At 41.1% G+C, this 17,558-nt stretch overlaps 1 protein-coding gene across 1 annotated transcript; it reads left to right on the top strand.

Annotated features, from left to right (window-relative positions):
* The first annotated feature begins 14,412 nt into the window (after positions 1-14,412).
* LOC311507475 (protein FAM163B-like) lies at positions 14,413-17,357 on the top strand. The gene is made up of 2 exons (XM_084571815.1): positions 14,413-14,600; positions 16,740-17,357. The coding sequence occupies exons 1-2, from the start codon at positions 14,508-14,510 to the stop codon at positions 17,175-17,177; spliced, it is 531 nt and encodes a 176-aa protein (XP_084427941.1). The 5' UTR covers positions 14,413-14,507; the 3' UTR covers positions 17,178-17,357.
* Positions 17,358-17,558: the final 201 nt, after the last annotated feature.

Here is a 17,558-nt window from a genome sequence, read left to right as displayed (position 1 = left end):
TCAATTAGGTTAAGTAGGTAAGGTCAACGTTGATCCTGTAGGTAGCTCTGCATAATCGGTTAAGACTAACTATTGTTTGAGTTTCTGGAAAAAATTAAAAAGGTAAAACTGCAGCTTTCTGTGTTACTTAACCAGCTGTCCTAGTGCTGTGGTGTTCCCACAGTTCAGCACTGGATTTAATGAGTGAAATATTATAAGATTTAGTAGGAATGACAGCTATAACTACAGAAATTACGAATCCATGTTGTAAAAATGTAGAATACTTCCTCAGTCCTTGTACAACAACTGTCCTGTCTGTCTACATGGCCTGCAGCAGGGTGCATATGTTACACACTCAACATGAGGGCAGGCTCAGACTGAGTTAACAAGTTGCAATATGTCCATAATCTACGGTATATTTGAAGGAAGCCTAAGGACATTCTCATTACAGACTTCATGGTCCAAAGCGTTTTCTCAAAGACTTCACGCTCATCACTGGAGGATGTAGGCCCAGCTGTGTGATGTTAAATCCGAGACTGCAAAGTTGCAAATGTCAGCAAGGCTCCTTTTGGAAAGTGATGAAGTGAAAAGAATTAAAGAACAAGCTAGTTCAGCAAGGTCGTGACTTACTCTTCCTTCCATCACAGCCGGTCACAACAAAAGTGCACATTAGAGGAGAGCTTCTAACTTAGAAAATTTCCAAATGAGTTGTAACTCGTTACTGTTCTCCACATTTCAGCTGGCTGTGCTGCATTTTAACAGCTTAGCGATTAGCATGAAGCAAGCGAAATGGGAGGAGGACTGGGGTAAAGTTGGTTCGAGCACAATCAGGCTACAACTTTTAAGCGTAAACCACCCACTCAGCAACACACAAAAGGCAACGGTAAAATGTCAGTCTGTAATAGCCCGGTCGCCATAGTAACCGAGGACCTGTTCACTGCCTCTTGAGCGCTGACCATTAGCACTAACAACCAAGCAATCACTAGACTTGGGCTTATAACACATTTCTTTTAACCAGCGTTGCATCTGTCTCCATCGTCTCATCCTCTTAAAGGTGCCCTCCGTTACACTTTCTTCTTCCTCTTTGTTTTCCATTTCCACTCTCTTTCTTTCTCTCTCGATTTATTTATTTATTTTTTGCCTTCTCCTGACCTCTGCTCTGCCCATTTTCCCCCGATTCTCTCTTCCACTAATTCCTCTCCTCCTTCAAACTGTCTCTTTTCCTCGTGGCCTTTGTCTACCAAGTTTTCAATCAGTTTCTTCTTCAATCATACGACGTGCCTCCAAAGATCCCTATAGATCTTAGGAGGCACTTATCTGTGAAGTATATGCAGGTAAAGGCATAATTATCAAGCACAATGCTGGGAATTGTTTGCATCTGATGCTTTAGTATCTCTGTATGTAAGTTGCACTCCCCTTCCCAGAGTGTTGGATAAGGCCGAGGCTGAGAATAAACTGCATAGCTCCATCTGATTTTACACGATAAATCCTTTTCAGCTTGATATATATATATATTTTTTTATTATTATTATCAAAATGTCACAGATGCAAAGCTGTAAAGCTTAACTGTGACATACATGAAAGAAGATGTTCACTGGGCTAAATCTGACATCTCAAGTGAATTCCTGTAACCTGATCTTCACACCGTGCTAACGGTGTCATTGCTATTGTTTTTAAATGATGCATATAAGTCATTCCGTGGGATCCGTGCAGGTGCAGTGCCGGAAGCTCTGCTCCGCGCTGTTGAAGCAGGTTTTTTTTCCCCCTCCTCGCCATGGATAGTTTGGTATTTTTGTGACTCACAGTGTGCCACAGCTGGAGGACGGGCTAGAAAAAGGTGTGCCATTGGCATGCCAGCAGTGTTATACGACAATTTCTATGTCAAGGATCACTGCATTGTGAGCCTTTAGCAACACGCCTGCTGGGACCAGGTCACCTGCACAGTCAACATCCACTGAACTTCATGCCCTTCATTTGATTTCATTAAAATAATTCTCCGTGTCTAAAGATTTGCGGGTAAATGGAGCAAGTCGGGGATAAAACCAGGAAGAGAAATCTGAAATCCCTAAACATCTCTGTTCATATTCAGGCAGGAGAAGAAACGATTTAGAAGAGATTTCTAAGAATGGAAAGCGTTCAAATCCTAAGTGATGATATTTTGTGAACATGCACGTTTCTGTCTCCATCTGACAGATGTATTTCCCGCAGAGCATTTTTCCTGTGTGATGATTTCATCTGCTCTTCAGATATGTAGTAAATACTGACTCTCCTGAGACTATTTTGAGTTGTGTAACTTCTTCTAAATACCATGTCTGCTTGACAGACTCTGAATATGCAAAGTGTCGCTCTGCGGGATCTATCCATCTCTGTGTTGGAGGCGCCGTATTTGCCTGTGAGTGGCACTGCTGTTCAAAGCGATGTTTAAAACAGACTCCTGCCCACGCTCCTGAAGGCGGCATGCATCAGCTGAACAGACATGGCAGAGCTGAGAGGGGAGAGGCAGAGACGGCGAAGCAAATGGAAGGAGAGGCTGAACTGACAGAGGAAGGGCACGAGGGGAAGAGACGGAGAGAGAGCAGGTGGAGGAAGATAGTGAGCAAAAGCAAGAGAAAGATGACAACAAGTAAATGACATGACTGGCAAAGTGCCAAGGAAAATGGATGGTGATATAAAAAGATGAAAGAGAAGAGCAGAGCTGCACAGATGCCCAGCTGTTCCTGCGAAGAAGCAGACTAAGACAAAGAATATGCAAACACAGGCAGGTTTATGACAGTTTAGCCTATATTTAACCCCCCGTTCATATCATGAATACACAGTTTCATTAAACAAACACAGAACTGCTGGCAAGGGACTACTGTGCTCTCTTCTCTTCTCTTCTCTTCTCTTCTCTTCTCTCAAATATGTGTGTCAACAGCAGCAGCCGGGGTTATGTAGTGGTGAGCTCTCAGATAACCGGGTTAGGATGTTATAATATGAGCTGACCTTCACTACGCCGCCCATCGTTTCGCTACATCTACCGTGGCTTCTGGCCAGCGCGTATATGTGCGTCGGATACAGCGCGGTGCATTTTAATGCCTACATTAAGGTGAAATATAAGATGAAATATCCATTATCCAATATGAGGGCATTGTGATCAGGTTACGCGTCCTTGACTTAAAAGGGGCTCAGGACTCGGTCTGCAAAAATAACCTGCCTCTCTCTGAACCTTCTCCCCTCTCACTCACCTGAGCCACACAGACGCTGTCATTTAAAAGAATGGCTTTTATTGAAAATAGATTTTCGTCATTGCCAGAAACCAGACAACACACTTCAACATAAAAGTGCATGAAAATTATGTATATATTTGCATAATAATACTTATTACACCCACGTTTTCAAGCTGAATACCTTGTCCTGATAGGACGTGGGAGTGCTCTTTTGCTTCACTGCAAACTTTCGTATGACAAGTTGATAACCTGTCTCGTACTGGGGGTGACCGTGCATGAAAACAGCAAACAGCGTGGTGTTTGCACACACCGTAGCAAACAAGATAGAAGATGAAAGCTAATATTACATGTGAGCTCTGAAGTGACATCCTGCAGCAAGTTACCTTTCTGACCGGCAGTTGTTGGCTTACATCATGTCTTGTACATTAGAGTATTTAATGTACATTCAGGGGAGAATAATCAGAAAAGGGAGTTCACAAGTGGGAAAATTCACGTGAACACCCCGGACGTCAGAACAAAAACCCTGAAAGTCCTTAGAACAGTTTTGTCTCTTGCAAGCAGCGTTTCCATCTTTCAACAGCACGTAACCCTACTTGGTTTTTTCTTCCTGCTCATGGTTGTCACGCCAACATTACAACAGCTATCAGCTTGAACCAAAAAAAATACAACACAATCTATTCATTATGCTGCTTCCACGTTCTGGACCAAAAAACATTGCCCACCTTCAAAAACAAGACCATTCAAGGAACGTCTTAGTGCATTTTTTACCTCAGCCTACTAACTAAACTAACCACTTCCCAATGAGGGTCTGAAATTTTATGTATCAAGCTTTGGGGGGAGAGAGGAAAGTAAGGGAAACGTCTAAAATTGAAATTCTCATTGTCAGGTGTCAAGGAGCAAATGTAATTTAATGGCGTCTTATCTAATTAAAGAAGAGGGGAAGGAATTACATTTATTTGAGGGCAGAGTGTTACCCTGAACAGACCCCGTAGCCAGGGGGAGGGTTTGTGTGTGTGTGTGTTCACAAGAAGTAAATGTTCTTTTGTGTGGTGACACCTTTAAATGTGTGTGTGTGTGTGTTTTTTTTTTTTTAAAAACAAGGTATTAACCTATCATAATGGCAGACTCTGTATCCTATTAGCTACTTTGCGCGGCTAACGATTTTCACACCAGGAGGTCCTGACGGAGATCAGAGTGTCACAGCAAACTGTCTCCTCTGTCACTGCAATTTCTCAGGGGCAGATTTGACTGACAGTGAACTTACGAACCAGGGGTAAACCAGCGACAGACAGTTGACAGGTTTATTGGATAGATTTATCCAATTTATAGTAGAGGACAGAATTCATTAGATGCTTGTACGTATGTGCAAACAAAAGCATGCGGAGAATACGCGTTGCCGAAGGTGAGGAAAACGTACAGCGAGTTGGTGCTTTACTAATTGGTGTTATTCAGTGTGAAACAAACAATTCATGGAAGGTTTGCATGAATAGGCACTGACACGCTGATATTCTGCATAAACAGCATTTATTTGTGAAGGACCTATAGACTGGAGAGGCTGTTGAGTTGTAGCTCAGCTCTTGTCTGTTGTATTTATGCAGCGCCAAGCACAAACTGCTTATGTTTTCATAGCAAAGTTGTGTGTGTGTGTGTGTGTGTGTGTGTGTGTGTGTTCCTAGTTTTATTATATTTGTGGGTTTCAACTATTTTGTGAGGACTGAAATGTCCACAATGATATATCTTGTCAAGTAACTGGTTGCAGTCGATTACCATATTTATTTACTTGACCAAAGGGCTTGTCTCGGTGCTTAAAGTTTAATGCTTCTCTACATAAATTGGACAAGATGTATACAAAACAAAAACATATTTCCATGACAGGAGTTGTGAACACTGAGCGCTAACTCAGTTTTGGGTCTAACGACTGATCTTCAATCCATCAGCTGTGAAGCTCCAAGAACCGTAATATCTCTGAGCCATCTTCAGCTCCTGCTGCTGCTAAGATTACAGCCTGTCATACAGTGACTAGTGGTATTATCTGCACAGCGCAGGGCCGGGCATTGCATGGCGTAGGGGGAGGAGCAGGAAGTGCAGTGGAGGACTGACAAATTGTGATTACATGCAATTATTTTGAGATGATTTGAAAGTGAAAGCTAATTTTCTAACTATTTTTGGGGGGCCAGAACAATAAATGTTAGACAGACAGTTGTCATCCTTGTAATATTATTACTTATTCTTAGAATTTTATCTACACTGTATTAGAGAGTTCAAAGAGGAAAACTAAGGGTTTTTACACAGTTTCAAATTGGAATAATATTGGCTGTCTTTACTTAATAAACTCATACCCACTAACTGTAACATGATTTCCTCCAGGAGCTCCAACACCATTAACAACCAATAACTATCTGTGTTCTGTTACACTTCTGTTAAAACTGTTACAGCTAAACGCTTCCTCCATGGACTGTGGACACATCAATCATAAATTAGATTTGTAGCAAAGAGGGATAACGGGGCAAAGTAAATGAGACTTTGAACGGAGTTAAGATTTACCAAGGAATTATAAATCACGGAGTGTGTGTCTTGAAATGAGAGTTTTTTTATTATTATTTTTGCAGGAACACAATCAATTTTCTCTGCATGAATATTCTACCTGCAGACAAAACCTTACACAAGTGTCATGTTTTGAGAAATACTGCAGGTGATTAGGCTTCTTTGAATTCACTTTCTTCATTAGCAATACACATACTAATATGTCTATGGCACCACAGTGTTCGGAAGCCTAAATAGCCATTGTCCAAAAATAAAGTAGTGGATATGAAGGGAAATCATGCTCTGTTGCTTCAGTGCTTGCATAATGCAAGTTATAGCAGCGCTTCTTACATCTGCCTGCAATTTGAGCTGGAAGAACAGCTAAGCAAGGTCATTCAGATGGATGAGAGACATTTAGTGAGCTGTATAATTAAATGAAGAGACCCCCAGGTCACCGTTGAGTTTTTTCAAACGTCCTCATGGTGCTATATTCATACTAGCCCAGGGCCATTTTTATGATATATCATTCACAAAGGGGCACCAATTACAGAAATGTTTCCAAGGCAATGATAGGATGCATGAGATAGATGAAACCTATTATAGCTACTAGTGAAAACAGGTTTCTCTTTTTTCTTCACTCGCAACTCCAAAGTCCCCCTTCCCTCTCTCACTGACAACCTCTGGGATTTACCTGGTTCAAGGTCAGGGTTAAACATCTCAGTGCCTTCAAGTAGATGGAAGAGTTGGGGGAGCTTTACCTGAGGCGGAGTATGTGTGTTGCCACCGTTCTCGGCGATGAGTGCAGGGACACAAAGGAACGGTGGCAAAAGAAATTGTTGTTCGCCTGGTGAAATTTTATGCCGGAACAGGGTGAGTCAGGGAGGAACAGTCGTGCAGTTCCACAGTGAGGGTCAGTGCAGCCAGGCAGGATCATGCAGATAAGGCTAACATGGCCAGGCTTGAGGAGGAATTCCTACACTTATTGTACGTCACTCTGTCAGCTCCAGTCAGGCTTAATGAAGACTTAAACAATAAATTAAACAACCTAGCCTTCATTAATATAACTTATGAGTCGTGTAATAATTCGCAAACCCATCCTCTCGCTCTTGGGAGATATTTACACAAATTCACAGGCTTCACCATTATTTATATTATGAACTGGATTGCCACATTGACATTTCATGATCCTTTCTCAAAATTAGGTTTTCAGCAAATCAGTTTTATTGGGATTTTAATATCATAGATTTCTTTTATGCATTTCTTTAGCCAATATGTCTAATGGAAGGTTCTCAGTCATACAGATCATGGCATATCTAGAACCACTTGGATAATAATGATGGTGAAACATCCTAGCCTTGTTTTAGACCTGGATGCCTGGAATGTATGTAAATATATATATATATATATATATATATATATATATATGTATATATATATATATATATATATATAGTTTACTGTATGTATATATACCTTAGCTGATTGCCATAAGTGTTGTCATTGAACACCTTCTGCCTGTTTACATGTACATAAACTTAAAAGAATAGTTCAGTACAGCCTTGCGGCATTGAGTGTTTTTAGTCAGATCCGTTTCAGTGACGGCCCAGTTCGAACACAACGCGGAAATGCTCTACTAGTCTGCTTCATCACGGAGTGTGGTTAAATCTTTGTCTTCTTACAAAAACTTGCATGGAGAAAGCTTTACGAAATAAAACTGAGGAAGAAAAGAGAGAACAAAAGATAACCTCAATCCTCAACAAAATTTCAAGGGTTTTTTCTTCTACATACTGTTAACTATCTGTCTAGCCGTACAAAGCGGACGTCGTACTGCGAGGGCAGTATTTAGAGTATCAGTACAATTCTTCTACCATTTGTAGAGTACTATAGCAAATTAGCATTACACTGCAGCAACATCGCCAGGCTAATAATGTTAGTTAATGCAGCGGAGTTACTTCTACTAGACAATTTTCTCATTTATCCAGTCCTGGGACCTGCATAACCCACAATACAACTTGACAACAGTTCAGTCAGAGTTTGAGCTGCTAGCCTCAAGCAGAGATTAGTTGTTTTGCTTTTTATTCATTTTAAAATACCATATAGCCTTCAGCCTCAGCTGTCACTGCCTCAAATGACATTACTTGTGACAGTTTAACCAACTCTGTACAGCTCTCTTTGAAGCCGTAAAAAGGCTTTACACAGTTTCTGTTACGTACAATACACTTTAGGTAGCAGAACTCCAAACAGACTGAGTCAAGAGGTGATTAGCTTAGCATGCAGCCGCGGGGAAGGCAGCAAAGGGAAAACTGCCTACAAACAATTCTAACACTCACTAGCTGACACTTTCAATTTTATTTTTGTAATTCTGACATAAAGAAGTTGCACAGTGTTATTTCTTCTTTTTTTGATAACCAGTGGAGAAAAGAACAGAAGTACTTCCAGTATGCAATGGTAAGCTAGGTTAGCAGCCTACTCTAGCTATAGTCCTTTGTTTAATGCATTAGACATGAGACAACAACAAAAAAAAGGACCAGGACAGGGTTGTGTTCTAAAGATAAAGTAATTATGGTATATGTATCATACATCAGTATGATAGTGAAGGTAGATATAATTATACGCCCCGTACAAGGAAGTTATGCAATTACAATAAATGAATACCACTACTAAATACATACTGGTTGAATACTGATTGCACAGTCTCTTGGCGGATACACATAGGCTCACAGAGGACAAAAAGCCCCGGTGCTGATGCTTGTATTCAAATAAAAAAACATATTTCCTCTGACCATCTGTCATTTCTTTTTGTGTCTTTGCATGTGGTGTGCGTGTGAAATCTCTTTTTGACAGCTCCAATTGTAATAGAGCTCTTCCCGTTGTTCTCGGGGCATGCTGTTGTCTCTTGCGTACGACTCGGATCCACCACCTCCTGTGTGCTTCTCCCCCATTGAACTGAAAGCCTGTCAACAGCCATTACTCCGAGCAAGACCTCTGCTGTGATCCCTGCCATGTTTCATCCAACCGTGGCAATTTATTCCAAAGCCCACTGTCTGAGCGTGTTAGCTACTACTAAAATTATTGCGTGTGTGTGTGTGTGAGCGCACTGCAGCTCTTCTTTTGCCCCCAACTCCCGTCATTCCTATGGACGAATACCAGCAGAATGGGCTGAGTAGACAAGTTTGCCTTTCTCCAGTACTCTTTCACAATAGAGTCTGCATTGTGTGTCTGCGTGTGTGTGTGTGTGGTTAAATAATTAACACTGTTTGTCGCCTTGCTGCAACACATTCCTCACACACTGATCTGATTAATGGAGTCCCGGGAGATACACACTGCCTGCCTAGCCTGCACAGTGACTCATGCTACATACGTGTGTGCGTATCTGTGAGCGCATGTGTGTGAAATAGTAAAGACTTTTCTACGAAGGTATATTAAAAGTGCGCGTCAAAACTCGAGTGCTACTCGGTTTGCAATGTGACATTCCTCAGGTGCTCAGACGTTTGTCTGAGCACCTGAGGTTCCATGAAGTCGATTTCCATCCACTTCAGTCAAGTGGTGGCAAGCTGCACGACAAGGCACAACATGCAGATGACATAAATCCGCTTTTTAATTTAAGGCTCCTCAGTCAGAAGTGTTTGGTCGCACATATTCGGGACTTACAAATTTTATGCCTTCCAGGCCTCTTTGTGGTTGTGTGGCTCTTTACTGTGGACTGAAGTTCAGCCAAATTCTGGCGATCCAGCTGACACCTTCGTTTATTCATGCCAAGTGTTGGACTTGTGCCATTTCTTTCCTGAAAATACTTATTCTGATGATAACCACAGCCTTAAATAGTTGATAATTATTATTTTTTTAATCGTTTGGTGTTTCAATGAGCCCCGTATGAGGCTCATTACATTTCTTAGAGCATCAATCTGTTGAGAAGCGAGGAAGAGAAACCTAATTCAAAAACGTCTGTCTGATGTTTCCAGTAGTTTCTAACTTAGTAAATAAAAACACAACGTAAATGTTATTCAGCCAGAAATTAAAGTAAACACGGAGCCTTGCTATCACTGTAGCGATGCCACTTTCAAATGAATTTTACAATGAAAATGACTCTGTCTGTTTTTGATCTTTGAGATGATATAGACACCAGGCACTGTTCTAAGTGATAAAAATATAAACGCCACAGGCTCAGCATTTATTTTCAGAGTTGAAGTAAGGCAACACTGCTTTCAGTTAGGGTTTGCGCTCGGGGGGCGCAGACTGCCAAAAGTGAGCTTAAGTGGCATCGTCACGAGCTCGAGAATCTGTGTCGCTCGCTGGCTACACGGTGCTTCTCACACACTCAGATCATCACGATTCCATCCTCCCCCATGTGTCTAAGTCTACCGTTACGAGGTCGTGCCTGCATGATCTCAAGTGTAGACTTGACAGGCTGGTTTGAGTTAAAAACCTCTTCTTACTTTAGCCACATGGGGCGACACTGACATATCTTCACCTCTTATGCCAATACAGCAAACTTAATAAACTGTTGCCTAGTTACACATCCAGCAGACACTGAGCAATGTTACCGGTTCTACGTCTGTCCACACATCTAAAACTCACTCTCCCTTTAGTTCTGTTTTGTTCACCATCTCTGGAGGTGAATATCTACCTTTTTTTTTTATTTCTACTAAATATTTCACTGTAGTCACCTGACTCAGCGCATCTGCTGTTTGGTGATATGAAGATGCCAGTTATAAAAACAGAAAAAAATTCTACTACTCTCTACTCTATAGACTGTAACTATAAAATCAAGCAGATATTTTTTAATAAACCTCTAACTGTAGAGATTTGATTAGCCTACTGTGCATTGAATTACATCAATAATAAAAAGAGAGAGGACGTTCACATTTTTTCTGACACTCTCCAAATCTCTCTAAATCACCACATTTCCCTCTTCAAATAAACCCAAAGCCTTTAGGGCCAAAACACTCTTGTTCCTGCTGTCCCTTCTTATTGATTTGGTCTGTGGACTGTGTGGCCTTCTGATTGAATTAGAGTCCAGCTGTATTGCGGCGTGAGTGAAGAGCAGCTGTGTTTGTGGACAAGGCAGAGAGCTACTGTAGAGACACTGTGATCCATTCTAACTATATGAAGTGTCTCTGGAGAGACGTATTACAGTGGAAGGTATTACGGTTTAAACAAATTACTCCGAAAGGAATTCAGCATCGCTTGCTGTAGTTTCAGGGTGAGAAGGTCACTGCTGTCGGGTGGCTTGGCGAATCTCTTCCCACTCACTCATGCACACTTAGTAAAGTGAATTGGTCGGGAATTGTTTTTACCTGCTATTGAAAGTGGAAACTGAAACAAAGCGGATGTAAGCTGCACACTTAGGAAGGAGGAAATCTTTTAGTTTGGCTGAGAATAGTCTATATTCTGTGTCATAAGTCTGACGGTTCAGCTTCTTTTTCAGTGTTTCTATTTTAGGGCGTGTCCATGTCACAGTTGAGTTAGATCTTGACAACACAGGCCTATACTGCAGTGTGCTTGCTGCTGATAATGGCTTGCACCATTGAGTCATAGCTTAGCAACAAGCCTGCTGGCCTATTTTTGGTTTCAGGCAATTATGCACAATGCAGTGTGTTGGTGTGGCCCTATGACACTTGCAGGCTGTGGATGTAATGAAGGGAAAAAGGTCTGTGGCCGCAGCTCTTAAGTGCTTGCCTGGGTTATCATCAAATATATAGGAATGTTACTTAACATGGAGACTGATTGATATCTGTTTTCTGACCACTGTGTGGTGAAAACAGTGCAGACATATATTTTATTTTACAGTAATAATGAAGGAAACGGGGCAAAAGGCCACCACAAGAGACACACTGTCTTGTACACGTTTTACAAGAAATTCTGCAAGAATAGATTTCTTCTAATATTTGCATGAACAAAAAGAAAAACAACATTTTATTTAAACTCTATTTAAACAAGCATGATTGAGAGAGCCACTTGGGCATTTTTTATTTTATTTTATATCACCTTTATGGAGTTCAAAATGACTTTGAGCAATATGAATACAAGTGCTAGAAATTAAGGCCATACCAAATCAAATGAGGTGCCTGAAAATACAATTGGAGTACTGGAGAACATGCCTCCTGAGTGTGTGTAACCTGTTGAGACATTGTGAGTTTACAGGATTTTCTTTTAAGAAATGCTTGATTATAAAAAAAGATTTTATAATGTAGGACCAAATTATGAAATTACAAGCTCAACTTCATAATTAAATACTACAACCAGTTCTCACTGTAACAAACTACATGTGACAGGTGACAGTACTAATGCTGACACAGAGAGCAGCGCAGCAATGTTAATTTTCCGTACAGGATTTAGATTCCGCTTGTACTGGTGTTTTCACACAGCACATTGCAGAACGGTTGAGTAAGTGAAGCTTTGATGTATGTTAAGTGTCAGTTACATAACAGCTTGATTACTTTATTGAATTATGGAAAAAGAATTGGCAAAAGAAGGGACATTTGATCTTTTCAATACAGAGGGAATCGAAGAAAAGTATTGATCTAATCAACTGAAGATGAGGTTAGCGCAGGTTAATCGCAAAAAAAGCTCATCATACCAAAGCTAAAGCTACTACAGTCACATGGAACCAGGCAGACGTTCAATAGTAAACGCAGATCTGCGCTGGGATTCAGCAGAGCTGGATGAATATGATCTCAAAGCATAAGAACAGCGACTCCATTGGTCTTTGTTTGGACCGTCTGATATAAGGTCAGAATTCACAGGTCACCCACGACTGTGTGTTTTCTGCTGACTGATGCAATAATGCTTTTGAAATGCAGCTCTCCACTCTCCATGGAGATGTAAATACAGTTATTATACTCACTGCATTCCTGAAATAATTGACCAAGGATTTTATATTGGTAATATTTTTTCTCTTTTTTGCGAAGGATTCAAGGCAAAAACTGAAAACAAAGCAAGCAAGGATAAGACAAAAGTACAAACTGAAGTAGTTATATTTACACTGATCAGACATAACATTATGACCACCTTCCAAATATTGTGTAGGTCTCTTTTGTGCCTCCAAAACAGTTGTGACTCGTCAGAGAATGGACATGGGCCTTCTGAGAGTGTCCTGTGGTGTCTGGCAACAGAATGTTGTTAGTGGGGGCCTTTGGGTCCTATGGGTTGAGGGGAGGGGCCTCTGTGGATCAGGCTTGTTCCAGTGTATACTTTGGTTGATACAGTTTGGGATCTAGGGAATTTGGAGGCCAGGTCAATAGCTTGTGCTGTTTTTCATGCATCCTGCTGGGGACAGCTGCTGCCATTAAGGAGCGTCATTGCTATGGGGTGGGGGTGCCTGGTCTGGTCTAGGTGGGTGGTACATGTCTAAGTAACATCCACACAAATGCCAGGTCCGAACGTTTCCCAGCAGAACATTGTATTGTCACAAAATGGTCAATGTTATTTACCTCACCTGTCAGTGGTCTTAATATTGTGGCTCATCAGTGTATATACGGTATATTGCATTATAGTGGAGTCAAACTCAATCAGAGAGGGGGCCAAAATTAAGAACTGACTACAAATCCCGGGCCAACCAGAATGGATATTTATTTAAAATGAGACACAATTTGTCTTTTCAGATGTATTATCAGAAATCATTCATGCAGAAATATGAATTTAACTTTTTCCAAGCAATAATAAAGAACTTAGAATAAAACCAAACTCAATGATTAAACAAGAAATGAGAACAAATTTCAAATAAAAGTCCCATCTGTGGCCCTTTTTTGTGTGCCACTCTCTATTGGGAGACTTCCCCTGACTTATTTCAAATTTTTATTTTTTTTTAATGGGGATATGAAGGAGGATAAATGGGATTGGAATCTCACTTTTTGAGCTTTTTCTATATTAAGTAGTTGTCATTTATATTTTAGTAAGTTTTCTGTTTGCCGTGTGTGCTACCATGGAACAGTAGGCTAACCCATTTAGCCCATTGTTTGCTAACTGGTACAGTGTTACTACGTCTTCGTGTAAGAATCTCCGATAGGCTGAACGGTTGCTGCGGCAACCATGAGACTCTGATGAGTTTGTCAATAAACTTAGGAGGGGGAGCTCATTGACGTACCTTCCTGATGCGAAACGGATGCACCCAAAATATCTGCAGGCCAATTCCGACAGATATAAAATATTATCTTGCAGGCCGGATACAACTGTCTCGAGTTTGACATGCATGTTGTATTGTAATATGTTTTCCAGTGGGCTGGTATTAAGAGACCACATTTGGGTGTTTTGAATGCGTATGTTTGTGTGCTTATTGCTACGTCATATATAAATCCTCTGACTGTAACATACAGTATTTACAGATGAGACTAAATGTCAGCGCTGTTTCCTTTGTCATCGTCCCATCTTTCTCCCACCCACTCCATTTCCATGCCCCCTCCGTTTTTGTGTGATCTCTCCCCATCTCTCTCTTACGTCATTTACCCCTTGTCTAGTTTTGTTTTTATTGCCGTCCTTCTGGTGAACGCTGATTTCCGCCTCTCTCACACACTTCTTCTTTTCTATGTGTTCCTGTCTGAGACCCCGGCTATATTATGAGCGGCACTTGTGGGATGATTCTATTACATGTCTCCTAGCTGCTGGATAATTCAATAACCACCACTGGGATGACACACAGTTATAATCTACTTAATGAAGCCACTGTACTGATGAATTGTGTGCCTTTTCCTCCTTCATTTCTTCTTCCTCACTCCCTACCCTCCTCTGTGGCACTCCATCTCTGTTCCTCTCCTCCCATCTTTCCCTCCCCTTGCAGGGTGTTGATGGAGAGCCATTCGAATGACAGCCGGGACAGTGGTCATCACCGGTGGAATTCTAGCTACAGTTATATTACTCCTTATCATCGCGGTACTGTGCTACTGTAGGCTGCAGGTGAGGCCACAGCTGTTTCATTTACTTTAAATCCTTTTGCAGATAGGGATGTCCTTGAGCGTCACACTTGACAGTCATGACAGATTGTGTTAAACCACGATGCACGGCGGCTTTAATCTGGAACATTGGGCTTGTTACTCTCAGCTACAAAAGTTGGGGTCTTTCTTTCAAAGCATAGAGGTGCACTCTGCATATCTAACAAGGCTGCACAATCCTTCCAGTGTGTTATCTTGACACAAAACAGTTTTCATTTGCACAGTCTGCAGCTTAATTGGAACTGCGTCCCAACACAATAACGCAGTCGATCTAACTGAGAATTATTTTCTGTAATTTCTTACAGCATGTCAGACAATATTGGGTTTTATACATGGTTTTGTATGAGAATAAATTGTGAGTCAGTTTCCTGACTGTTACAGAAATCTGTAGGATTGCTTATTCACTGATTATCATAATATGGTTACAAACTGAGATATCACCCGACACCATGTGATGCAGTCATCTCCCAAAAAAAAAAAAAAAAACACTTACTGCTGATGTTAATGATCTTTGAGTGTTAGCATGCTACGATTTCATAATTAGCACTCAGCACAAAGCACAGCTACAGGCTTAATTGCTAGCCTTGCAGGTAGGCTTGTACATCAAAGTATCGGGCTAAGGGAGCAATTTACCTGATGATGCAACTAGACACAAAGATGTGGCAACTCCAAAGTGATTACAGTTCATTCTGAGAGATACGTGATTGTGTATATCAGATGATATGCCATAGCTTTTTGATACATTTCAGTAAAAAACACAAATGTAAAACTGCTGGTGTAAAGTCGATCGACTGTCGTAGTCATTAGGAATCAAATTGCAAAATGTCATGCAATCCAGAGCCATGCCATCGGAAGAGGAACACTATAAGCTTTGTCACAATAGAGTTAAAAAAGAATATCCTTTGGAACTCAAGCCTGCTGGCAATCAAATCAGAAAACAGCCACAACTACACCACTGGATGAATGTATTGAAGCTAGTAGAAATTGATGAAACTGAATATAACACTTTTACCTGAAGATGTTATGTTCTACGGAGAACAAAATGTAACAGGATCACCTGAAATGAATCCCCAGTTTCATCTCATTTTTGACTAATTCTGTGGCTTAATACAGCAGGTTGTTGTCTCTGCCTTTCACATAATATATGCTCCTTGTTACATTGAAGTAATAAACTTGAATAACTTCACTGTTTGGCCTTGCTCTTATAGTTTACCTGCAGCACTTATAGTTTAATACTTGAAGGTAAAGTTAATGATTGTCACTTTCTTTACGTCAGAATTCAGTTGCCAGTCGGGCGCGGTTTATATGAGGACAGTGAGAAGGAAAATTGAGAAACAAAGTCAATGGACTGAAAGTGGCTCAGTGGCACCGATTAGGGTGTTGATTCTCAGTGGGAGGATTTGTATTCGATATTTTTCCCCACATCGCAAGGAGTTATTGCATTTGACATCAAGGTAAAGTACGTCTTTAAAAGTCTGGGTGTAATGCAAAACACATTTTTTATTCATCGTTTTTTGTTTTTATTTGTATAGGGATGCCAAAGTCGACTGCATTACAGATTTGATTTGTACCCTTAAACTGACTCTAAAGAGGGAGCTTGTGTTTCATGTACCCTTGAACAAAACACTGATCTCGAAATTTCTGGCTGATACCCAAGCCATGAATATGGATACTATTGAGCTATGCTCTGTAAACGTGTAAAGCATTTTGGATAAAAGCACTATACACATGTAGGCCATTTACCAAGATCATCTGGGAACATTACATATATATAAATATATATATATAGTTAAAGGGAAATTGTATGATCCTTTTCATGTAGAACTGATGACAGTGTTCACCACTTAATCCCCAAATGATGGCTTAATAAAAAAGCAGGAAAGATGCCAGGAATGAATCTGACAGCTCTAGGCCTTGAATAGCAACTTGTCTGTTTACAAGTCTGCGTAAACTGTAAAAACTTGGCACAGTAAAATATAATAACGGACTGTGGCTTTACACCTCTCTAAGTTACATTATATGTAATTTCTTTCCTTCTTCTTCTTCTTCTTCTTCTCCCCATTATGTACCTCCATTTCACCCTCTTATTACTCTCCCAAACCAGTATTATTGCTGTAAAAAGGAAGAGTCTGAGTCGGAGGAGGAGGAGCCAGACTTTGCCGTTACGTCCCGCCTCCCGCCAGTTCACTCCAATCACAACATTGTGGCGGCAACGGCCGCCGCCTCCTCCATCCCAAATGGCCCCGCCCTCTTCTCCACCCCTCCACTGGCCAGGAAACTGACACGTTCGCAGACCTTCTGTCCATCCTGTACACACTATGAGCTGCCTTTCTACCTCCAGCCGCCTCAGCCGCAGCTCCACCACCAACCAGATGGGTTGAGGAACGGAGGTGACCGCATCAGTTATCGCAGCGTCCAGCAGCAGGATCTGGACCTGCCAGTGCCTGTAAACATTTCAAACTACCGCAAACCAAACCTTGCCCGGTCAGTTACCATGAGGGACATGTTCCAACGCAGCTGTAGCATCAGCACTGATGTTTAGCTGGGTGAACTTCATGTAAGCCCATGCTTGAATGAGTTGGGATGACCTAGGCCGGACTGTGTTGGCTAGTTTAGTGGGATCTGGTCTCTTCTCATTCTACTAATCACCTGTTGCAGAATGGAGGACTCAGATGGCTCTCAGGACAGTTTATTCAAAGGTACTATGCTCAGGTCCATGACCTTACACTTGGGCCAATATACACTATTTTAAAGTATTTAAAATGTTAAATTATCAACAACATAAACTTGTTTTGTTTTGAATATTTCTTTTTTAACAAAGAGAATGGAATCTGTTTTACGATTTGATAAAGTCTGTGTAGCCCTGCTTCCTCTGGACTCTTCTACCCAAGGCCTGAATGACAGGCAGATTTCTGCCATGTCA

This window comes from Chelon labrosus (assembly GCF_963514085.1).
Source record: "Chelon labrosus genome assembly, chromosome: 22".
Classification (NCBI taxonomy): Eukaryota; Metazoa; Chordata; class Actinopteri; order Mugiliformes; family Mugilidae; genus Chelon; species Chelon labrosus.
Note: the sequence above shows the minus strand (reverse complement) of the source record. Positions and strands in the feature narration are given on the sequence as shown.